At 41.6% G+C, this 25,959-nt stretch overlaps 1 protein-coding gene across 5 annotated transcripts; it reads right to left on the reverse strand.

Moving 5' to 3' along the window:
* Positions 1–501: 501 nt before the first annotated feature.
* On the reverse strand, positions 502–25,754 carry Mtif2 (mitochondrial translational initiation factor 2). 5 transcript variants are annotated; one of them, XM_028891532.2, is made up of 15 exons: positions 25,481–25,754; positions 25,135–25,274; positions 20,197–20,422; positions 19,656–19,767; positions 15,446–15,617; positions 14,860–15,020; positions 13,508–13,684; positions 10,925–11,064; positions 7,484–7,608; positions 5,603–5,807; positions 5,003–5,255; positions 4,392–4,532; positions 3,627–3,791; positions 1,574–1,714; positions 502–709 (listed from the first exon to the last, which is right to left on the reverse strand). In XM_028891532.2, exons 3-15 carry the CDS (start codon positions 20,413–20,415, stop codon positions 537–539), a joined length of 2,184 nt encoding a protein of 727 aa, XP_028747365.1. In that variant the 5' UTR covers positions 20,416–20,422; positions 25,135–25,274; positions 25,481–25,754; the 3' UTR covers positions 502–536. The 5 variants fall into 5 exon arrangements, with proteins under 5 accessions (XP_028747365.1, XP_028747364.1, XP_028747361.1 ...); XM_028891531.2 differs by lacking the exon at positions 25,135–25,274 and having other exon boundaries at positions 25,481–25,753; XM_028891528.2 differs by lacking the exon at positions 25,481–25,754 and having other exon boundaries at positions 25,135–25,471.
* Between the last annotated feature and the right edge of the window lie 205 nt (positions 25,755–25,959).

The raw sequence follows: 25,959 nt of genomic DNA on the forward strand, positions 1-25,959 counted from the left end.
TCTGTAGTGGGATCCAATGCCCGCATCTGTCATGCATGCATATGTGCAAGAACACTCGTGTACATAAATAAATCCTAAAAAAAAAAGCAGGGTGCTAATTCAAAGCATCCTGAGTCACAAGATGGTTGCTATCCAGAATGTAAGGAAGTATACTTTCTATTGGTGTATGCATGAACTTAGGAGATACTGTTTTATTTTGGGTGGTGTTCATTGGTGATCTTATTTTTGGTTTTTTTGTTTGTTTGTTTGTTTTGAGATTGGGTCTCTTTGTAGCCCTGGCTGGCCTTGAATTCAAGAGGTCTGCTTGCCTCTGCCTCTTGAGTGCTGGGGTTAAAGGCATGTGATACCTTGCCTGGTTCTATGATGAATTTTTATCTCCAATAAGGCAAAGATACTTGCTGTATAAGAAAGAAGCTAGGCATGGTAGTGCATGCTTAAAATTACAGCACTTGGGAGGCTGAGATAGGTTGCTACCAGCCTGTGTTAAGTATCAAGACACTGTCTTTAAAGGAAAATATATCATTTTTATTGTACTTTTAAAATCCTGGGTCCCAAGAAATCTTAGCTGGAACTTCATTTTCCTCATAACAAACAACTTCATCTCCTACTTGAAATTCTACTTTTTCTTCATCTAAACTAAGACCACAGTCCATTCCAGTTTTGATGACTGAAACGTCATCTTTATGGTGTTTCAATGAGGTTAATGAGCCTTAAAAGAAAAAAAAAAAAAGCCAGTTAGTATATTCAACAAATATCTACTAAATGGTAAATAGTTTGGTGTAACTTGCTTCTCTACCTTCATGTGGGTTCTGGATATTAAACTCAAGATGTCAGGCTTATGTGGCAAGTGCCTTTACCTGCTGAACTGTTTGCCTGTGCCCCACTACCCAACATACACGTTAGGTAAGAGTAAATACCAGGGAAGTCCAAAAAATATTAAAAGGTTAAACTGATAGATCTGAAATCTCCCATTTTAAAAGTGGTCTAAGCTGGGTGGGGGTGGTGGCGCACGCCTTTAATCCCAGCACTACGGAAGCAGAGCCAGGCGGATCTCTTCAGTACTTTTTTGTGGCTCAGGGGTTAAGAGCACTGACTGTTCCTCCAGAGGTCCTAGCAACCACATGGTGGCTCACAACCATCTGTAATGAGATCTGGTGCCCTCTTCTGGCCTGCAGACATACATGCAGGCAGAACACTGTATACATAATAAATCTTAAAAAAATTTTTTCAAACAAAAAAAAATGTTGAAAAAAAAAGTGGTCTAAAATGGCACTTGAGGTTGTATTTAAAAAAAAAAAAAAATCCACTAAAGATGGCAGGCAAATCTGAAGACTACTCGGAGTGTGCATTGTGTGGGACCTTGGGACAAAAGGACAATACAGGGGTTGAACTGAGTGTAGAGAACAGAAAGAAGTTAGGTGATTTTTTAACAAAACCAAGACTAATTGGGAAGGAGCCTATGTGTTAGAAATGGCACAAGCTAAAGCTAGGCAAGTGAAAAATGCATAGGTTTTGGATGCTGTACAGTCAGGATTCAGTGACTGATTTAGAAATAGATTTTAATACTGCTTACCCTTCCAAATAACTTGTCCATTTCGGATTAATTTAAACTTCTTCTGTTTTTCTAACTGTCCCTTTTGGACTCTGCAGCCAGCCACAGGAACTTTTCTCTTTCCTTCTGTTACAGAGAAGGTAGCTAGTATGCAAGCCTCACCTTTAGGAAGAAAAAGGAAGAAAGTGTAATGGCTGCAGGCATGGTCTACATACACAGTGTAAGTTCCAGGCCAGCCAACACTACATATTGATACCCTGTCTTTAAAACAAAAATGAGCCAGCTGGTGGGTAGTGCATGCCTTTAATCCCAGCACTGAGGAGGCAGAGCCAGGCGGATCTCTGTGGGTTCAAGGCCAGCCTGGTCTACAGAGCGAGATCCAAGACAGCTAACAAAACTACCCAGAGAAATCCTGTCTCGAAAAACCAAAAAAAAAAAACAAAAAAAAAAACCATATATAATAATAATGATAATAAAAAATGCAATTAGTTTGGGAAATAGTATTTCTTTGACACCTCCAACTTTATTTCCATGACCAATAATTAGAATGACAGGTGAAAAATCCCAGGGGCTACAGACATGGCATAGCAGTTAACTGACCTGGTTTAATGCCCATCACCCACATGGTGGCTCATGAGCATCTGTAACTAATCCCAAGGGCTCCAGCATCCAATTCTGGCCTCCACAGGCACTGGCCAGGCATGCATAGACTGACATGCAGGTAAAACACCCATACACATAAAAATCCTTGAGTATTTCTTTGCTACATGAAAATCTGTTGCTGGATGGTGATGTGCACACCTTTAATCAGGGAGGCAGGCACAGCGAATTTCTCGAGTTCAAGGCCAAGTCTGGTCTACAAAGAGTTCCAGGATGGCCAGGGTTACATAGAGAAACCCTGTCTCGAAGAGAAAAACAAACCTGTTTGGCTTTCCTTCAATACATATCTTCTTCTTTTTTTTTTTTATTTGAGACAGGGTTTCACTGTGTATCCCTGCCTGTCCTGGAACTCGATCTATAGACCAGGCTGGCCCCAAGCTCACAGAGTTCTGCCTGCCTCTGACAAGTCACTGTCCAGTTCTAGCTATGTTAGAACTAAAGTACACTGTTGTTATCTTTAAATCACTTCAGTTTTTTGTTTTTGTTTTTCATATACTGAACACTCATTTGTAGTTCAAATTCTAACAACAAATGACCAATTTTCAATGTGTTTCCTGATTGATGGTGTCAGTAATATTTGGTGTGTCCACTTAATCCTGGAAACCCTCAATTGCCTTTTCCAAATTGCTCTTGGTACAAAAACAATATTTTTGAATACTGTGATCATATTTAGCCTAAAGCAAATCTATTTAGACCAAAACTACAAAACCAGGTCTTATAAGGGAATAAACGTAGTAAGGGAAGTTGCTGATGTGAAGGTCAAAGGATAGATGAAAGAATTATTCCAGATTAAATAGGATTATAAGAGATAACTACATGTAATTTATGAGCCTGATCTAGGTGAAAAATCTACTTAAAAACTACACGTGGGTGCCAGGGCACATGACTTGATTGACCCCAGGACTTGGAGATGAGGATCAGAAGTCCAAGGCCACACTTGGGTACACAGCTAGGGACAGCCTAGGTTACACAGACCCTGTCCCAAAACCAGACAAAATCGGATCATATATTGGATTCTACCATTAGGGTTAATATTTAATACTTCACAATTTTAAATAAATTTTACCTTTAATCTGGCCAAAAATATGCTAGAATACTTGAAAATACTAAGTATTTAATATGCTTTCAATGTGTATTTATCTGCCAGTTTCAGGACAAAATCAAAGGCTCCTCTATGACACTGTATTACCATCACTGTTCAAGTGTAGACTTGAAGCAAGTTCTTAGTCACTGTATTTGGTTTTGTATCCTCTAGGCTTAGATTAACTCTGTTGTATGGGACATACAGGCCACCATGAATTCTCACCTCATGGTAGCCTTGTATTGGAACAGAAAATCTATTTCCCTAAGCTTTGCTTGAGGTCCTATTTACAGCGCCTGACATAAATGTTGGAAAGTTGCAGTCAGCACTTACCTATTGGGTATTCCTCCAGCCTGGGGGGCAATCTGCTGCTTAGTTCCTCCTGCAAATCTTCAATAAGATGGTAGATGATTTTGTGAAGTTTAATCTTAACTCCCTTCTGTGCAGCTGATTGCTGGATAGCTTTGCCTGCATCCACATTAAAGCCATAAATAACACCTAGCAAGCAGAGACAAGATGAGCACACTAGCACAAGCATTACAATAAATCATTTATTTGTCTTTGAGGCAGGAAGTCAAATCTAAATTGTTTATTTCCTTCTTTGTAAATTACATAGCTATTGAGAAGTTCTGTGACTGTTCTCATGAAAACTAGTAACATTTCAGTTATTTTATTATTATTGGATTCTATAAATTGTAGAAGGAAGTTTGAGTGTTTTGCTTGCATGTATAATGTATAAGCATGCCTGGTGCCTGAAGCAGGAGGGGGTCAGCTTTCCTTGCCACTACAAGGTCACAAGATGAAGTCAAGTACTGAATAGATGCTCCCAGATAAAGAATACTCAAAGCTTTGGCAGTGAAAGGTACCTGGAGTGAATGTGGAACTGGGGACAAGGGAATAAAAATTTCAAGGAAGAGTAGTTGGTCTTGCAATAGTTCCCAAGATTGCAGTGGCCATGACAGATGGATTATCTGTGATTAGTCATGCACTAGGAGAAGGAGTATGCTGGCCAATGATCAGCCAAACACAAGAATTAGTAAAAAGGTTCACAATATGATGGGTTCACGCAGATTAATATACAGCCAACAGAATCTTTACCATCAAATGTCTCAGCAAAGTTCACATCATTTTCACTAATGTCACCCAATCCAAAATGTACTAATTCTAGTTCACATTCGTGGGAAGCATCATAGGTATCCAGAAGGTTCAAGATGGCCTCCACAGACCCATCAACGTCACCTACAGATAGAGCAAGAGTTTAAAATGTGTTGGTTGTAAGAGTCAGGTATGTAAAATGAGAATCTGTTTTAAAGCCAAGACAGGAATGGCTTTATCACTAAAACAACTTTCATTTAAGTTTAGCATTATAAGAATTACTGATAAAATACAAAAAAACACACATTTACAATGAAATCAATATAAGCTATGCTTGCTCAGAAAAAAATTTTTGAACATCAAACCACTGAAATAGTTTCTACTTCAATTTAAGGATTTAATGGGGCAGTGAACATCTGTAAAGCTGGGCAGGAGGAAAGGTCAGCCTGGCCTCTAGGGCAAGTCCAGGTTAGTTTGGACTATAAAGCAAGACTGCTGTTCCTTCCTGCCTCCCGCACCCATAAATAAATAAAGGAGGGTGGTTTCAAGTTATGAGAATAAACATTAAGTAGATTTAAATGGTGAGTTGAAAGTAAAACCTTCAAAAAAGTTACCTTTAATAATCACAGGAAGCACATTTGAGTCCTTTTCTGCCTTTTCTTTGGGCTTTACCGGTCTCTGTCCTTTTCTTTCAAGGAACTTCATATATGACCTCTTCTTCCAGTTCAGACTGCCATATTTCGCACGGGCTTGCCGATGCGCTTCTTGGTGCTCCTTTCGCTTTTCTTCCATTATTTTCAGGTCATCTTTGCCTTTTTCCTCTTTTTGCTCAATCTTCCTCCAGTCAACAACTTCTCGGGCCCTTGGCTTTACAGGGAAAACGGTCATGATTTACTGAAATAGACACTAGTTTAAAAAGCTTGTGCTAGGTTAAAAGCTTGTGTTTTCCCCATTATGAACTCAACTCGATTCATGTAAGAAAACACTAATTTTGTAAGTTCCAAAAAATAAAACTTTAGGAATTTTGTATATAATTAAAACTATCTAAAAAATACAATACTATAGTTAAATTCCAAAATGGTACCCTGATCTCTTCACAGCCGACTTACAAACTATAACTCTTAACATTAGCATTCTTATTTAATATTAAACAGTATAGACTGGCATGTAAAGCCATCATTAATATCTAACATTTGAGAACTAGGCTTGCATACCTCAGATTCTACTTCAAGAATTTCATCTCCTGCAGAAGGGAGGTCTCTCCAGCCTATGATTCCCACTGGCATGCTGGGATAGGCCTCATTAAGTGGTTTTCCATTTTCATCAAACATGAGTCGAACTTTTGCCCAACTCTTTCCAGCAACTAGAATTGAGCCTTTTCTCAGAGTTCCTCTTTGAATTATAGCTGTTGTAACAGGACTAAAATGAATATAAAAAGTAAATATTCTTAATGCTATAATCAGGAAGTAATTATACTTTTTTTCCTTTTTTCCTTTTATGTGCACTGGTGTTTTGCCATGGATGCTGGGTCCCCTAGAACTGGAATTATAGACAGTTGTGAGCTGCCATATGTTTGCTGGGAATTGAACCTGGGTCTGCTAGAAAAGCAGCCAGTGTCTCAACCACTGAGTCATCTCTCCAGCCCGTAATTGTACTTTCTTAAGTAGAGCAAAAATAGCTTTATGAAGCGTGTGCGCACGCGCACACACCCACACACACATCCACACACCCACACACACACCCCTATGAATATACAGGATTAATTCCCTTCTCAATTTCTCAAACAATTTTGGATACTATAAAGACATTTACTTGGCCAAGGCTTTATCAGGGTATACTTGCATAACGTACAAAATCCTAGACTTTTGTTTTTCAGTGTGGTTGTGTAGGATTTATTTATGTGTCTGAGTGTTCCACTTGCTTGTCTGGTGCTCTCGGAAGAAGGCATCAGATCCCTGGAATTGGAGTTACTGCTATGAGGCACCATGAAGGTGCAGGAACTGAACCCGGGTCCTCTGCAAAGTGTCAAGCTCTCTTAACTGCAGTCATTGTTTCTCTAGGCCCTCAGTGTGGTCTCTTCAGACAGTCTCTCAATCACTTCCAGCTTCAATCTTCAAAATGCTGGGATTACAGAAGTATGCAACCGTACTGTGCCAGGCCTCAGGCTTGTCCTTCTCATGACAAAAACCAAAAATAAAACAAAGTATTCTTCACAACAGCCAAGGAGTAGAAGAAAAAGAAGTAGAAGCAGTCCCAAATCTTTCAACAGATGAATGTGCACCTTGTTAAAGGAGACTCAGTGAACACATGAGGGAACCTGTCTCCTGCTAACTGAACTAAGCAATCATGAATCACGAGTCCTGTGTGACTGCACAAACAGAGTATCTAAGCAGGGGAAGGAACCATGGGCAGACTGTTCTGACTCAATCCCATACCACTTTCTACCCCATTCTGCTACACACAGGTTATGAGATTGCTCATAGTGTACAAAGCAATGAGAAAAATCTTTTGTGCTTATAGGCAGAACATTCAAGAAGAGCATGCTATTACTAAGACCTTCTTACATACTAGGTTCCTGGGTCAAGTCAAAGAATTCAAAATTAAAATGGAACAACTGATATTTCATTCCAATTCATTGTTAGTCTACCTGTAAATGCAAATATCTTAGCCAGTGGGGGGTGGGGAACCAATTTAACTATTCAGTCACTAAGTATGACAAGGTATGGATATATACAGTTGCTATGGTCTACTAACAACAACTTAATCTTTTTTTTTTTTTTTGGTTTTTCGAGACAGGGTTTCTCTGTGTAGCTTTGTGCTTTTCCTGGAACTGCCTTTGTAGACCAGGCTAGCCTCGAACTCACAGAGATCCACCTGGCTCTGCCTCCCGAGTGCTGGGATAAAAGGCGTGCGCCACCACCGCCCAGCTAACAACTTAATCTTGTGTTCCATATACTAGTGCAATAAAATACACTGAAGACACATTCTTTGAAAATATGGCCCAGAAACTAAAACTAGGCAGTATATATACTGTCACATAACCAAGTCCCAAAAACCACCAAACAGAATTATTAGTCATTTTAGTACAATCCTACCCTCTTCCTTTGTCGGTGAAAGATTCTATTACTGTTCCTTCCACTGGACCCGTGGGATCTGCTTTCAGTTCCAACATTTCTGCGAGAGCAATTGTTGCTTCTGCCAAAGCCATTAGATTATCTCCCTTTAACAACAAGGTTAATACACATCAGCAAATAATACCAGTAAATGTCAGGGTAAGAAGGATGAATAATCTTGACAGCTACAGTTCTCTTTTTTAAGAATTAAAATCATGAAATAACCAATTTTATAATAAGGAGAAGAGGTAGAGAGCTATCAACAAGAGAACATGACTCGAGGACAAACATTTAAAGGAACAAATAGGTTTTTTTTTTTTTTTTTTTCCCCCAAGACAGGGTTTTTTCTCTGTGTAGCTTTGCGCCTTTCCTGGAACTCACTCTGTAGCCCAGGCTGGCCTCAAACTCACAGAGATCCTCCTGCCTCTGCCTCCCGAGTGCTGGGATTAAAGGCGTACGCCACCACCGCCTGGCAAGGTGTCCCATCTTCAAACCTGTGCCCTCTTTCTGGTGCTAGGAACTGAACCCAGAACCACGTCATTACAGGGTTTACTATGAACTATATCCACTGCCCCTTTTTATTTCATTTTTGAGACAGTCTTTCAAAATTGCTCAGATTGGCCTCAAACTTGCTATCCTCCTGCCTCAGCCTCCTGGGTAGCTAGGATTATAGATATGCTCTACCATGCCTGGCCAACTCTTTAAATATTTTAACCTTACTACAGGGAAATTGGCATCTTACTTTCAGAGCACAATAAAATTGATCGTATTTTTAAACAAAAAAGGAGAGAGAGACAGTTTTACTATTAAAAGAAGCATAATTCCTAAGTATCTTAGAGGAACCAAAGTTTGGAAAAATAAAGATGAAGTAAATACTAATTAAGGAAAATAACAGCATCAAAAACTATCCCTTCAATGAATGAGCAGGGGGTGATGGTGTGTCATAATGAGGAAATAGTGAAATATGAAAAGAATGGGCAAAGGAAATCATTACTCGGTAGCAGCCTGAAGAAAACCAGAAGATGCTGACCTAGAGGTGAGTTATAAGCTCTAAGTTGTAACTAGACAGTAAATATAGCTATGATTTTTCATCTAGCAAGAAAATAATTGGTAATTTAAAATAAAATGGAGTTCAATATAAATAGCATTTGTAAAAAGCACAACATCGATGCACAGAAGAATCCAATCAGCAACAACAAAACCAGCCTGGACAGTACTTTGCTTCTTGCTATGGGAAAAATACCTAACAAGCAACTCAAGTTAGGCTGATTCTGGCTCGTGTGAATGTGGGAAAGTCATGACAGCAGCTGATGAGGGGTGTGGTGCTCGTCTTGTGTCCTCACAGCAGTTAACTGAATCTAGATAATCTATCACAAGCTCCTGGCAATTGATGGCTGCTGGGGGAGAGAGGGTATCGGTTCTCCTCGGATGAGCTGCCCATGCTCCAGTGATGGCTCTACACCCATCACATGCTGGCAGTACTAAGTGGACTCATTAAGTTTAAAACAGGTCTTGAAGGTGGTAGGGAAAAGTGGTGGGGGATATGGGAGGAGCCCTGGTTAGCCTGGGACTCACTGTGTAGACCAGGCTGGCTTCATACTAACAGACCCACCTGTCTCTGCCTGGAGTTAAAGGTGTATGCCACTCTGCCCAGCTCAACAATAAATTTACTCAAAAAAAAAAAGAAAGAAAGAAAGAAGAGAAAAAAGACAATCCCCCACAGATAATCCCAGAGTCTTATCTCTTCGGCAATTCCAGATACTGTCAAGTTCACACGATTAAAAAACAAGATAATTAATAATATTAGTAATTTTTATCTGTTTAAATCCTTCTTAAATACCCAAAAATGTATTCTACTTAGACAAGGCATGAAACATAAGTACTTTTTGTTATCAACTGGCCATCTGTTCTGCTTAAAACAGTGGCGCCACCAACGATCCCAGTACTCGGGAGGCTGAGGCAGAAAAATTCCGAACCAAACCCAGTCCAGGCTATAAAGTAGATTTAAGGCCATGTGGGCCAAACAGAGATATCTCAAAAAAGCATAACAGAACAAAGAACACTCTCATCCTACTGCTACCCTATCCCCACACTACTTGTCATTTAGTCCTTTTAAATATCTTATAATTTAATAAGCATTAGATTTAGAATCATTTTCCCACTAACTGGCTCTATTACTGTGAATTGGTATAACTGACCTCTCTGAGCCCAGCTCCTAACCTGCCAAATCAAGACAATGAGGTGAGAGAGAGAGAGAGAGAGAGAGAGAGAGAGGCAGGCCAGACACCCATGTCAGGTACCTTCTTCTATCACTCTCTACCTTATTTTATTTTTAGATTTATTTTATTTTCTTTATATGACTGTTTTGCCTGCCTGCATGCATGCATGTATGTATGTGTATGTGTGTGCCTGGTGCCCAGAGTATGTATGTATGTATGTATGTATGTATGTATGTATGTATGTATGTGTGTGTACCATGTGTCTGCCTGGTACCCGGAGGCCAAAGGAGGCCAAAGCATCCTCTGGAATTGGAGTTACAGTAGGTTGTGAGACACCATGTGGGTGCTGGGAAATGAACCCAGGTTCTCTACAAGAGTAACAAGTGCTCTTAATAGCTACACTGTCTTTCCATCCCCTCTACTTTTTAGGTAGGGTCTCTTATAGAGCCCAGAGCCCACTGACTGGCTAGGTTGGTTGGCCATAATGCTCCAGGGATGCAGCTGTCTCCTGGTGCTGCACTTACAGACATGTACCACTTTATACAGCTATCACGAGGGCTGGGTCTGAACTCACTCAGGTTCTCATGCTCCTTTGGTAGGCACTTTAGCAATGGCCCCATCCCCCAGCACGCAAAACTTTTTTTTTTTTTTTCCTGAGACAGGGTTTCTCTGTGCAGTTTTGGAGCCTGTCCTGGAACTCGCTCTGTAGACCAGGCTGGCCTCAAACTCACAGAGACTGAGTGCTGGGATTAAGGGCATGCGCCATCACCACCCGGCATCTCAAAATGTTTTTAAGGGGCTAGGGATGTAGCTGAGTTGGTAGAGTGCTTACCTAGCATGCATGAAGTTTGGATGCCCAACACTGGAAAAACCAAACGTGGTGGGACACTCCTGTAATCCTATCACTTGGGCTACATAGGTAGATTGAGGCTGTCTCAAAAGAATTAAAAAGTGGCCAGTCGAGGTGGCACACACCTTTAATCCCAGCACTTAGGAGGCAGAGGCAGGGGGATCTCTGTGAGTTCCAGGCCACCCTGGTCTACTTAGTGAGTTCCAGGTCAGCCAGAAGAGAGACCTTATCTCAAACAAAACAAAACAAAACAAAACAAAAAACCAAAACAGTGCTGCTCTTTGGATAAGCACTGCTGTATAAGAAGTCCAGTGTTCACATCTGAGCGCCTCTACCTGAGATGCCTGCACTTACCGTAAGTGCAGAGACATGCACTGCTTGAACATCGCCACCATAATCTTCACATACCACATCATAAGCCAGAAGCTCTTTCTTCACTTTTTCAGGATCAGCATCTGTTTTGTCACATTTATTTATTGCAAGGACAATAGGAACTGGAAAAGAAAATGCCAGGGAACGAAAACTCCTTTAATTCTAGATATTCATCGGGAGAACTGCCAACCTACTCCGGCTTTCTCTTCACTCAATGGATGCACATATTTTACCAAGGCCTAAAAGACCCACTTTAGATTCACATTACCCAACTATGTTGTCTATACATAACGAAAAAGAAAGACTAGAGAGAAGATTCAGTGGTTTGGAACACTGGCTCAGGTCAGGTGTGGTGGCGCACTCCTTTAATCCCAGCACTCGGGAGGCAGAGGCAGGTGGATCTCTGTGAGTTCGAGGCCAGCCTGGGCTACAGAATGAGTTCCAGGACAGCCTGGGCTACACAGAGAAACCCTGCCTTGGGGAAGAAAAAGAGACAGGGTCTCACTATGTAGCCCTGGCTGGCCTGAACTTGCTATGTGAACTAAGCTGGTCTTGAACTCACAGAGATCCTCCTGCCTCTGCCTCCTGAGTGCTGGGATTAAAGGCATGTGCCACCACTCCCAGCTTCTATGCCAGCAGTTCTCATCCTGTGGGTCGTGACCCCTTTGGGGGTCAAATGACCCTTTCACAGGGGTCACCAAAGACCATTGGAAAACGTGGATATTTACATTCCAATCCATAACAGTAGCAAAATTACAGTTATGAAGTAGCGAAGAAAATAATGTTATGGTTGGGGATCACCACCACATGAGGAACTGTATTAAAGAGTCGCAGCATCAGGAAGGTTGAGAACCGCTGCTCTATGCTTTTTTGAGACATGTTAGTCCAGGCTGGCTAGAAACACACTGTACAGCTGAGAATGCCCGTCAGCTTCTGGGCCCCCTGCCTCCAGTATTCCATTGTTGAAGATTCCACATGGCAAAACCAAGCTGGTACAGACCTGAAACTTAGCTCATACTGATGTATTCATCAATCAATCATAGACAGCTAAGCCCTTTGAACTACAATGACTGGCCTGGTTAAGACATGGTCACTAGTACCAATGTGTCATGAACAACATGGGAATAACCAACATTTTTTTTTTTTTAAGATTTACTTATTTATTATGTAGACAGTGTTCTGCCTGCATGTGTCCCTGCAGGCCAGAAGAGGGCACCAGATCTCATTACAGATGGTTGTGAGCCACCATGTGGTTGCTGGGAATTGAACTCAGGACCTCTGGAAGAACAGCCAGTGCTTTTAACCTCTGAGCCATCTCTCCTTTTTTTTTTTTTTTAAATTAGATTTAAATCCCACTCTACAGGATTAAAACCTATATCTGGCACCATTCCTGGGCCAAGAACCTATAGCTAAGGGAGAACCTACTACTATTATGCTAATATATGGACAGTGTATTAAATTGACTCCTAATGACTTATATCCATGGATCAACACATTCCTCAGCTCTCACCTGAGAAGCTTCTATTTTCAGGAGATGGAGATCAACACAGAGACCCACAATTGGCCAAGTGCAGAGACTAGGAGACTGCAGAATTCTCAGCCCTAAAGGGAACACATATATTCCACATCCACCTCCTTCAAGGCTCAGGCATTACTGTGGGGGTGGGGGTGGAGAGAGTGTAAGAGCCAAAGGCGGTGGGTGACCACAAGGAAACACTGTCTTCTGGACGCAGCCGGGCAGCTGCACTATAAACTCATAGTGGTGAGGACAGTATGCACAAAACCTGTGCAAGCCCAGGCTAGACCAAATCTCAGCAAAGAGAGAAGAATCAGGCACACAATCCCACTCGTAGTCATGGAGCTGTTGGCAACTGTGAGCTGCTGGGAAGGAGGAGCCGGTTTTCTCCTGGGAGTGCAGCCTCTGGTAAACTGACCACACTTCAGACTACACTACAAAGAATATTTGAGCAGTACAAATTGGTCTTGAATGTTTTGTTTTTTTAGAGGACACAAAAGTGGGGTGAATGGTGAAGAGGGATGGATCTGGGAAGAGTTAGGGGAGGAAGGATGAATACGATCAAAACATAAAAAACTCTCATAGAGCAAATAAAAAGATTTTAAAAAAGGGTAATCTATTTTTATTTTATGTGTATGAGTGTTTGTCTACATGTTAGATATGTGTACTCCATGTGAGCCTTGTATCCTAAGAGGCCAGAAGGCAATGAACTTCCTGGCACTGGAGTTACAGACGGTTGTGAGCTGCCATGTGGGTGCCAAAATCCAAATCCAGGTCCTCTGGAAGAACAGCCAGTGTTCTTAACCGATGAGACACCCCCTTTGCCCCATAATTACACCTTTGTTTTGTTTCATTTTAAGACAGGGTTTCTCTGTGTAGCCCTGGCTGTCTTGGAAGTCCCTCTGTGTATCAAGATATCCTTGAACTCAGAGACCTGCCTGCCTCTGTTTCCCAGTACTAGGATTAAAGGCGTGCGCCACATGCCCAGCTGTAATCTTTGCACCAGGCCAGCAAAAGGAAACAAAAGGGCAGCTTCCCACTTCCCATACCTTGTGCCTCTTGGGCATGCTGGATAGACTCCACAGTCTGCTTCATCACCCCATCATCTGCAGCTACGACCAACACGACAATGTCAGTGACCCGAGCTCCTCTGGCTCTCATTGCTGAAAAGGCAGCATGTCCAGGAGTATCAAGAAAGGTTATCTTTTCTCCAGAGGGCAGAGAGACTGTGAAAACAGAAATGCAAGGATGCCAATTACTCAATTTACTTTTTAACTGAAGGAATATATGACATCATCAGACATAATATGTATGTGTATGTGTATGTATCTTGGAGATAGGATCCTTGCATGCTGCCTTGGCTGGACTGGAACTCATAAAAATCTGCCTACCAAATACTGGTATGGAAGGTGTGTGCTACTATACCCAGCTCACTAATTCTTTAATTTGATTCCTTCCACTAATTTTAACCAGAAGAATACAGACTAAAGTTTCATAAAGAAAACATAAAATACAGTGAGGCCACAAGGTCCTTCTCTTCATGTTATAATTTCAAGCTAAAATTCTTTGCACTTCTAGAACACAGCTGCTTTAATAAATACATTGCCTGATTACCATTCTGGCGAGAGAACCCACCAATAGCTGTATGGTGATCACTTCTACATCAGCAAACCACAGCTATACAACTATCTTGAACCACAAAAAGGCAATTTAGTTGACAGTAGATAGCTTCAAGTTTGAGCTCAATAATAACAGGTTTAAATCTAGCTTTTCTATTTACCAGCTACGTGCTGTGGACACGTTACTGAGCCCCTTAGAGGCTTACAGATCATTAGAGGAATATTAACACCGACCTTATGATGTTGTGAAAATAAAAAAGACAAAGCATATGAAATGCTCAGCACAGTAAATGCTAAGGTAAGTGCTCAGTAAATGGTAGCTACTATTTAATTGTTATTAAGAACACTACCCAGCTGGGCAGTGGTGGCACACACCTTTAATCCCAGCACTCAGGAGGCAGAGGCAGGTGGATCTCTGTGAGTTCGAGGCCAGCCTGGGCTACAGAGCGAGATCCAGGACAGGCTCCAAAGCTACACAGAGAAACCCTGTCTCCAAAAACCAACCAACCAACAAACAAACAAACAAGCAAAAATACTATTCAGCCTACATCTGATATTATATACACGTAATTAAAGAGGTTAGGCTCATTAAAACCAAAACAGCAAAATAGCTTTGTTTTTAGAGCAAGTCTGAGATAACTGTTAACTGCTTGCTCTATACTTGATCATTCCAGGGACTTTAAGCAGCCTCTTTACTTTGAATCTGTATACTTCACAGCATGACATTTGATTAAAGAAAACAAGTGGGCCCAAGCACACTGTAATGTTGTTTGTGTTCATACCAAGAAAGGCACCGATATGCTGAGTGATGCCTCCAACCTCCATTGCTGCCACTTGAGTTTTTCGAAGTTTGTCAAGTAACGTCGTTTTCCCATGATCAACATGACCCATTATAGTAACAACCGGGAACCTTGGTGTTAATAAAGCTGGGTCTGCCTGGGGCCTACAATTAACAGCAAAGGAGTTTCATTTCTTAAATGTCAGAAATAATCATGAATTGGTTCACAGCTATCACTACAAGCTACCATTAACAACAAAATACAACACTCAGGTCTGATTAGACATAATTACCCCCTCATCTCGTTTTACACAGAACAACTTAATTCCCTGTTTGTTATAAAGCTGGCATCTTCATATTAATGGGTGGAGCTGAATCAAAATTTAAAATTCAGACTAATATATACACTCACCACACTATGAAAAATCAGTTTCATAGAAAGCTGAATATACTTCCTGATGCTCTGAATAAATGTCTACTCTATAGTCACATACCATTTAAACTACAAAAGAAACTTCAAAGTAAATTTCCCCAAGATGCCGAGTAACACTACATGGTTAAGTGTTAGTTAACACACAGACACGTTTTACCTTCTTACAGCATCTTTGTTTTCCCTTACTTTCTCCTGTTTTAATTTGCTCCATTTGAGCTTCATTCCTGCCTTCTTTATAACTTCTTTGATCCAGACTTCATCTAAGTGTGAGTTTGCTTCCAGTGAATCAACATCAATGGCAGTGTTCAGTAAAGCTTCATATACATAGTCTGCTTGGGATAAAACACAGTCTTTTGTAATCATGAATTAAAAGGTTTAAAAGGTGAGTTCTTGGGACTGGAGAGATGGCTCAGTAGGTAAGAGCACTGACTGCTCTTACAGAGGACCGAGTTAATTCCCAGAACCCACGTGATGGCTCGCAACTGTCTGTAACTTCAGTTCCAGGGGATTCAATGCCCTCTTTTGGCCTCTGTAGGCACCAGGCACACATGTAGGCAAAACACCCATGCACATTAAAAAAAAAAAAAAGTAAAATAATTTAAAAATACACTGTTTCAGTCTGTGATGATGTTTCTTATCACCTATCTGTGATAAGTAGTTTTGTGTTTCCAGACACCCAGCATAATGTACGAGCATAATGTAAAGAATAAACACTAGAGGAAGGTATCCCCAAGTAAGCAGAACATATGTAGTTGTATGTGTCTGTAATTCTGGTACTAGGGAGACTGAGGCAGGAGTTAGAAGCCAGCCTGAGCCACATAGTAAGACCTTTCTCAACAAACAAACAAACAAACCAAACCAAACCAAACCAAACAAACAAACAAAAAAAGAGCAAAGAACATTTATTTTAGTGATGTTGTTGTAGAATATTATTTTAAGGGGTGTTACTTTTGTTCATGTTGCATTTGTTTAACTCTGTGAAGCTGTGTTACTTTGCCTGTCTAAAACATCTGATGGTCTAAAAAAGAACTGAATGGCCAATGTTGAGGCAGGAGAAAGGATAGGTAGGGCTGGCAGGCAGAGAGAATATACAGAAGGAGAAATCTGGGAGGAAGGAGGAAGTAGCCAGAGAAGGAGGACTCCGGGGCCAGCCACCCAACTACACAGCAAGCCGTGGAGTAAGAGTGAGATTTAGAGAAGAGAATGGGAAAAGCACTGAGGCAAAAGCTAGATGGGGTTAATTTAGGTTAAGAAAAGCTGGCAAGAAATAAGCCAAGCTAAGGCTGGACATTCATAATTAAGAATAAGCCTCCATGTGTGATTTATTTGGGAGCTGGTTGGTAGGCCCCCCAAAAGATCAAAAACCTCCAACAACATGGCGTATTAGTAAATAGAGAAGCTGTCAATAAAAAGTCAATAAAAGACTGCGCAGTGGTGACGCACACCTTTAATCCCAGCACTCGGGAGGCAGAGGCAGGTGGATCTTTGTGAGTTGGAGGCCAGCTTGGACTACAGAGTGAGTTCCAGGACAGCCAGAGTTGTCACACAGAGAAGCCCTGTCTTGGGGAACAAGAAGTAAATAAAGGAAATGTATAGTACTTTCCAGTTCCCATCACAGAAGTCCTTCAATCACAGTTGATTTCAAGCCACCAATATGTGCAATGGATGTGGATGGGAAGAGATGTTTCCTATGACACCACTGGGCTGTATCTCCACTAGACAGATAGGATAGATACTAATAACCCAAAGGTAATGAAAATAGCAACAAGAAATTGCTAGGTATTGAACCCAGGCTTCATACACACAGACATGTATACAAATAATAAATAAATAAAATAAATTTTCAAGTTTTCATGAATTTTTACTGTCTTTGTTTATGATTTACTTATTTAGAGACCAGATCTCATGCACCTGAGGCGGGTGTTGAATCTCTGATCCTCCTGCCTCAGCTTCTTGACTGCTAGGATAGCATGCATGTACCAGCATGCCTGGCTTGTGATTAAATTTTTAAAAAATGTGTGTTCTAGCATGTATAGGACCTTGAGTTCAATCTTTAACACTAGAAAAAAGGAAGGAAGGAAGGAAGAGAGGGAGGGAGGGAGGAAGAAGAAGGGAGGAAGGGAGGGAGGAGGAGAGGGTGGGGAGAGGGAAGTATAAAAGCATCATTTAAAAATGTGTAATTTTTTTAAAGAAGAAAGGCTATAGTTATTCCCACAAATATATCTCTGCTGGTCTTAAAAATTTGTCAAACTAGTGAAGAAAATAAATCAGAAAGCTACAGTAGAAGAAAAGGAAGTTAGGAGCAGGAGAGAAGGCTCAGTGGTTAGAGCACTGGTCACTCTTCCAGAGGACCAGGTTTGATTATTAGCATCCACATGGCATCTTCTAACAACCATCTGTAACTCCAGTTCTAGGGGGTCCCATGTCCTCTTCTGGCTTCCTCAAGCACAAAGACATGCAGGCAGGCAAAATGTACACAAAATACATATAAAATAATAAGTCTTTAGAAAAAAAAAAGAATAAATATAGCCCCTTGGTGGAAATAAAGAGGGAGGGGTTTATAGTAACAGAAATTTTATGAATTTAAAGATTTTTTTGTTTCATTTTGTTTTTGAGACAGGGCCTCTCTAAATAGCCTTGGATGTCCTGGAACTCACTATGTAGACTGGGTTGTCCTCAAACTCACAGAGATCCGCCTGCCTTTGCCTCCCTAGTGCTGGGATTAAAGGCGTGCGCCATCATGCCCATTTGTGAATTTAAATTTTTATTTATTTGAATTGTATTTCATGTGTGTAGGTATTTTTTATTGTTGTTTTGATTGATTATTTGTTTCTCTGTGTAGTTTTGGAGCCTGTCCTGGAATTTGCTGTAGACCAGGCTGGCCTTGAACTCAGAGATCCACCTGCATCTGCCTCCCAGTGCTGGGATCAAAGACGCCATCGCCCGGCACTGGTGTGTAGATGTTTTATCATCATCACGTATGTCTGTGCATTCCATGTATGCCTGATGCCCAGAGACCAGAAGGGGCACCACACTCCCCAGAACTAGAGTTACATGGGTGGTGAGCTGCCATGTGAGTGCTGAGAACCAAAACTGAGCCTTCTGCAGGAGCAGCCAATGCTCGTTTTTATTTTCATTCTTTTCTTTTTTGGCCTTTTTAAAAATTTATTTTATTAAATTTTCTATTCCTTTTACATACCAACCATAGACACCCCTCTCCTCCCTCCTCCTGCCCCCCAGCCTTCCTCCCTAACCCACCTCCCATTATTTTTATTCTTTTAAGTTTCTTTCTTTCTTTTTCTTTTTCTTTTTTTCTTTTTTTTTTTTTTTTTTTTTTTTGATGGATGGTCTCACTGTATGAGACCTAGCTGGCCTGGAGCTCTTTATGCTGGCTTTGAATTCACAGACTCCCAAGTGCTTGGATTAAAGTGTGTGCCATCATGGGTGGTCAATTCTCTTAACCTCTCGAGACATCTTTCCAGCCACACAGAAAATCTTTTCATGCTCACTAAAAAAGCTTAAAAGAGCTACACTTTGGAATGAGTCAAGAAATGATTAGGGTTTGTAATCTAAAACGAAAAGAATCAGTATAACTTAACATTTGAAATACTGTGGTGATATATTGTGTATCAAATAAAGCTTGCCTGAGGATCAAAGGTCAGAACAAGCCACTAGATCAAACACAGAGGCTAGGCAGTGGTGGCACACACCTTTAATTTTAGCACTCAGGAGGCTGAGATCTGTCTGGATCTCTGTGAGTTCAAAGCCACCCTAGAGTACATGAGATTGACTCAGTCTAGGGGAGAAACAGACCCAGGCAATGTTGGCACACACCTTTAATTCTAGTACTCGGGAATCGCATGCCTTTAATCCCAACACTTGAGATCTCATGCCTCTGCTACCAGTATTTGGGAAGTCACATGCCTTTAATCCCAGCACTAAGAAGGAAGTAATATGGCTGGGTGGAGAAAGGTCTATAAGGCATGAGGAGACAGGAACCGAAGGCTTTTCAGGCTGAGGAGTCCTAGAGATAAGATGTGGCAGTGGCTTGTTCCTTTGTCTCTCCGGTCCTCAGGCAAGCTTTATTTGATACACAATATATCAGCACAAAACACTAGTTCAGCTTGCCCAGGATGCCGTAACTTCACTGCAAGTGAAACCCAAAGCTTAGCCCTGTGATGGCGCATGCCTTTAAACCCAGCACTCAGGAGGCAGAGGCAGGTGGATCCCTGTGAGTTCAAGGCCAGCCTGGTCTACTGACTGAGTTCCAGGACAGCCAGGGCTGTTAAATAGAGAACCCTGTCTTGGAAAACAGAACCTCAAAGCCTTCCATGCCCCAGGGTTTCTTGTGAAGCCCTCAGGCTCACCTGTGTCTCTGGCCATTGCTCTGGCCAGCTCTTCTACAGTCATTCCAACCCACACTTCTACATCTCTTTTAGATTTCACTGGAGACAGCTGAGATCTGGATGGCCTTTTTTCCTATTAAAAAGACAGAACATACAAGTGAGAAGAAAGAAAAACAAATCTTTTTTCCCCCCAGAGACAGGATTTCTCTGCAGTCCTGGCTGTCCTGGCCTTGAACTCAATAGAGCCGCCTGCCTTTGCCTCCCAAGTGCTGGAATTAAATTCAGCCACCATGCCTGGCTGAAGGGAGAAAAATTTAATTGACAGTTTAGATTGATTTTGTAATATGTAGCAAAATTGTGGCTATTCCTATAAGCAAAACTCTTAAATACTTAAATTAGACAAAAAATAAAAATAGAACTTCCTGTTCTCACAAAGATCTGTGTAGAATGTAGCGTTACACAATATTCTATAAATGGCAAAATACTCAAAATGTATTTCCATACATAGTTCTACACACTGACTTCAGATCAAGTAATGTAGGTAATATAGAGCTGCAACAACCTTCTTTGTTACAAAAAGCCTGTGCTGATGAAAAGCAGCACCAGCGAGCATGTCCGTCTGCCAGGGCCGGGCACACAGCTGCTCTGTCCACACTGGATAAACCGGTGGAAACCCATGCTTCCACCATGCTAACAGTCTTCTTTGACTCAAGCTGTGCAACTGCCTACAGATAGTGTGAAATCGTAGTAAGTTTTCCAACTTCAGTAGCTTCTGATTCATGCTTCACCTAGAAAAAAAGTTTAAGATAAAATTTTGGTTAATATTTTAATCAAATTAGCAAATATGAATTGAATATTTACCACATGCAGATCACCTCACAAACAGAACTGGGTCTCTGCCCTGAAAGAACTCAAGGTCTAGTCAGAGATGGGATTCTACACCAAGTCCTCTCCTGACAATAGTTACTACTGTTGCTCTTGCTCTCATTACAGGGAGACTGACAGGCTGCTGCAGCAGACACTGCCACACGGGCCAGCGATGCACCTCACAAGGCAGAACGCTTGTCTCACTGCATAAGAGAACAGCACGCAGATGGAGCAGGAGTTCACAGTCGTCCTTAGCTACAGTTTGTGGCCTTCTTGGGCTACATATGACACTGCCTAAAAACAATCAAATAACCATAAACAGCTGCTTTTTAATTTTCAGGGCCTTGGAGAACCATAGAATACTTGTTTAGCATGCACAAGAACTTGAGTTTGATCATTAGCCCATGTGCAAGCACATGCGTGCACGCACGTGTGTGTACACACACACACACACACACACTCATTTCAATATTTTAATGTTCATTTTTAAGCCTTTTCTCTGTACTTACATTTTTTTCTGATATAAACGAAGTTACATTTTTTTAAAGATTAACTTCTATTTTGTGTTTATGGGTGTTTTTGCTGTGTGTATGTTTGTGCACCATGTAGGTGCAATACCTCCAAAAGCCAGGAGAGGTATATCCTGGAATTAGTTACAGACAGTTGTAGCCACCATGTGGGTCCCTGGAAGAACAACCAGTGCTCTTAACTGCTGAGCTGTCTCTTTACTGCCCTATATTATGTTTTAAAATTTTCATTAAATAATATACTGTTGTTTTATAACATCAAGCATTATTTTTTAAAAGATTTATTTATTTATTATGTATAGTATTTTGCTCGCATGTATGTCTGCATGCCAGAAGGCACCAGATCTCATTACAGATGGTTGTGAGCCACCATGTGGTTGCTGGGAATTGAACTCAGGACCTCTGGAAGAGCAGCCAGTGCTCTTAACCTCTGAGCTGTCTCTCTAGCCCTAAGCGTTATTCTTTAACGGTACAAAAAGAATAAAAATTATAGAGTGTTATACTGAATTTACCTTAGTCATATAGATGAGCGGTTCTCAACCTCTGGGTTGTAACCCTTTTTGGGGGTCATATATCAGATATTCTGCATATTTACATAACGATTCATAACAGCAGCAAAATTACAGTTATAAAGTAGTAATGAAATAATTTTATGGTTGGGAGGTCATTATAACATGGAGAACTGTACTAAAGGATCACAGGATTAGGAAGGTTGAGAACCACTGTTTTGAGCTATCTTGAACAAAATTCTCAACTTTTATATTGTCTTAAATTTTTTAACTGTTTCTCTCATATAATATGGAATTTCTATAATAAACTTGTAGTCTATATTGATAGAGGATTTATATATCAATATATTTTTTAATTATTTATTTTTATTTTACTTGCATTGGTGTTTTGCCTGCATTTATGTCTGTGTAAGGGTGTCAGATCTTGGCGTTACAGAAGTTGTTAGCTACCATGTGGGTACTGGGAATTGAACCCGGGACCTCTGGAAGTGCTCTTAATCACTGAGCCATCTCTCCAGCCTCCTGTATCAATATTTTATAGTGTTCAGAAATAGCAACAGTATAAGACATGATCAAAGAAATGTTGCTACATACATAAGACATTAAACTAAAGCTTCAATGGAACATTGTAGCTGAAAGCTTTCCTGTGCCCGGCTTGGGACAGAACATTTCATCCTCCTCAAGTGTATTGTGTGGCATTGACAGAGTAAATACACTGAACTCTTTGAGACATGCCTCACTGTATTGTTAGCCTGGTCTGGAATTCTCCATCCCCTGGCTTCCACCTCCATGTGCTATGATTAGACATGTGCCACCATACCTTCCCACGAATGTTTCTGGTTTCTTTCTTTTCTTCCCTTTCCTTCCTTCCTTTCTTTTTGTTTTAAGACAGGGTTTCTCTGTGAAGCCCTGGCAGTCCTGGAACTTGCTTTGTAGACCAGGTGGGCCTCAAACTCAGAGAACTTGTCTCCATCTCCTCAGTGCTGGGATCAAAGGTGTGCACCACCACCACTTGGCTGGTACCAAGTGTGGTGTAGGTGACTGTAATCCCACCAATTGTGAAGAAGAGGCATGAGATCAGAAGTGCAAGGCCAACTTTGGCTACATAGTGAATTTGGGGCTAATCCAAGCTTCAAGAGATCTTGTTTGAAAAATAATAAAATAAACAAAAAACAAACCCCACTGTTGATGAGATGGCTCAGCAGGCAAAAACACTTAACCTTCAAGCTTGACAACCTGGGTTCAATCCCCAGAATCTGTGTTAACACGGAAGGAAAGGTCCTGATATGCCATGATATACCTGTCCATACATATCACACACATCACATGTACACAGAAAAAATACAAGGAAAAGAAAAGAGAGCGGACAGTGACACAGTATAGTCAAGTCCCTGCCGAGGTAACGAAGGAACCTGGTGGATACCTGCTCTGACATACAAATCAGCATTATCATGGCAGAGCAAGTCACTCTTGTCCTATGGGTCTCATTTTCCTGATCTCTGTAAAAAGAAAGAAAGTGTTTAACTATCTTTCTATAGCAAGGCCACAAAGAAAAAATGAGATGATGTATTTGTGCTTTTCACTGATAACTAGCATGCTTTAGTTAGGACACCCACAAGTCACTATCTTGCTCATTTGTAAATAATTCTGAGGCTTTGTGTATAATATAGTTAGCATTTTACCTTAAAAGACTCATTCGAGTAAGGATCAAAAGAAATTCTGACTTCATTCCAAATAAATGAATTAAGACTTACAAATTCAAGCCAGGCCTGCTGGCACAGGCAACAACAGGCAAAGGTTGAAGCAGGAGGATGACAAGCTCAAGGCCAGTCTCCAGTGTTGAAATTAGAGTTAGAAAGTTTAAAGGAATGATAAACTTTTGCAAAAAAAGTTACCTGATACATATGACAGGGATGGACATTATGGAAAGTCTTGCAGATAACATAACCTCACTCAATCCTACAAATCACTTTAAAAGATTTCTTATCCTAGCAGGTGTTGCTCTTGTTTTAGCAATAATAACTTTATTGGCCTTAAAATGTGTTTAGGTATATTTGCGCAAGATTGTAAGACAAATAGATAGAAAGAATGCTATATTTACTGTGAGGCTGCATAATCTTCAAGGTATTTTTTGTATAAAAGAAAGGGGATGGCTGTACCTGGCCTGGCTCCAGGGAGCAGCACCGAGCCCTAATCCATCTTTTGTTTAGCAGACACCTTTTGTTTGTTTGTTTCTTTCTTTCTTTTTCTTTTCTTTTTTTTTGGTTTTTCCAGACAGGGTTTCTCTGTGTAGCTTTGTGCCTGTCCTGGAACTCACTCTGTAGCTCAAGCAGGCCTCGAACTCACGGAGATCTGCCTCTGCCTTCCGAGTGCTGGGATTAAAGGTGTGTGCCATCACCACCGCCGGGCTCACCTTTTGCTTCTTCTGTTGCCCTCTATGTGAATATTGTTTCAGAGTCTCCCAAGGATACAAAGACCTATGTAAAACTTGGTTCAGAAAACTGTGGTACCTGATGAACCGAGAAATTTGCACTTGGCATTGTAGTTTTGGGAGCTTCTTTTAGGTTGTTTTGAATATATGGAAATCAACTAGCTAAACTGTAAATAGAGATAATAATAAAAAATGTCCTGGGCAAAGTGAAAATGTTTCAGTCCTTAGAGACTGGATCCTCCTTAAGGTGCCTCTGAGTCTTCTTTCCATGGATTCGAGTGAACCTACATACCTGTGCCTCGACACTTCACAACACAGGGAGCGCAAGGCCAGCCTAGGTATATTAGGCAAACAATCACTCAGAATAAAAAGTGAAAGAAAAGAGAAAAAAGAAGAGGGAGATGTAATTGGGGTTACGGAGGAGAGAGCAAAGAGTTACACTGCTCGAAGTGCGTGGGACCTTAGATCCAATCCGCACTACTGGTGGGAGCCGAGAGAAGAGCTGATAAGCGATGGCTTTGATATAGAGCAGTGATGCTCTTGAGACAACTGAGTTCAGTTCCAAACACCCGCTTTGGGAGGCTCCCAACTCTATTACTCTAGCTCCAGGGGATCTCACTCTCTTCCTGTTTCTGTGGGCAGGCGGGCATAACACACACAAACACACACACACACACACACACACACACACACACACACACACAACCTGTATTTTATTTAAAGTATTTAGAACTCCATATTCAATAACCAAGCATTTACATGACTATCGCACACCTCAAAAATTATGTTAGGCATATGCCTCTGATCTAAGAAGCAAAACAAAGTGCTCAGAGAGCATAGGATTCCTTAAATTTTTTTTTTTTTTTTTTTTGAGACAGGGTCTCATTGTGTAGCCCTGGCTGTCCTGGAACTCACTATGTAGACAAGGCTGGACTCAATTCACAGAGATCCACCTGCCTCTGCCTCCAGAATGCTGATACTTAAAAGAACTAAAGGCATGTGCTCCTATGCCCAGCTTTCTTAAATCATTTTTAAATGAGCTGAGAAACGAGATTTGACAAAGGGCACGGATTAATGGAATGGTAAAGATTCTAAGAGACAAACCAACACAGATATATGTAATCGAGGAATCAGACACATCAAGAAAAATAACCCAAATCTCAAACCTGGAAGGAACCGTGGTTGTTAAATGTTCCAAAACCTCTCACTTTACAGAGGACACAGGAATTTAGAGAGGTCACTCCCTACTGCCAACCCGGAGTGGAACGCAGGCCTGACAATTCCCGTTGCGGGGAGAGCGGGGATGCTGCAAATGCATAGCTGCATTAGTGGAAATGTCTGAACGGACCAGCTACAAGGTTTAGAAAGGAAAAAAGAAGTCGTTGTGCAAAGCAAATCCCGCCGCCACGCGAGCCGCTGGGGAGGGCGCACCGGGGCGCTCGTGGGCATTCACGAAGCCACGACAAGTGATACTGGCACTCGAGACCACCCTTGCTCAGAGACCCCACTCACTCAGCTCCCAGCCGAGATCGCCTTCCGGACCCAGGGGAACTGTGGGTCAGTCAGTCCGTCCCCTCCGCAAGGTCCCCGCCGAGCTTCCGGTCCCGCCGGAAGCGCCTTTCCCACGGCATTCGGGGTTGTCTGGCTGGCAAGGGAGCGGCGTGTGTCCCACCCTCTCCGGGGAGGCCGGGTGGCTGTGGGCAGCGCCCCGGGGGTGTGGAGCTCGGCTGCTCGCTCAGCCCGTTCCTAATGTGTGCACGCGGAGGTGGTGTCAGCGCTGAGCGCCTCCTCCTCCTCTGTCTGCTTCCTAGCATCGCGGGAAGTTCCAGTGACTCGTCGAGAGCACCTGGTTCACGCACACGCTTCTGGTTTTGATTTTCGTTGGTTTCCCTCCACTTTGGAGTCTTTTTGACCACAGCCTGATATCACCACCTCTTGAGGGTGATTCGTTTACCACAGATTAGTGGAACACTGTAGAAATGTTTCTTCCC

The sequence above is a fragment of the Peromyscus leucopus genome, chromosome 10 (assembly GCF_004664715.2).
Source record: "Peromyscus leucopus breed LL Stock chromosome 10, UCI_PerLeu_2.1, whole genome shotgun sequence".
Taxonomy (NCBI): Eukaryota; Metazoa; Chordata; class Mammalia; order Rodentia; family Cricetidae; genus Peromyscus; species Peromyscus leucopus.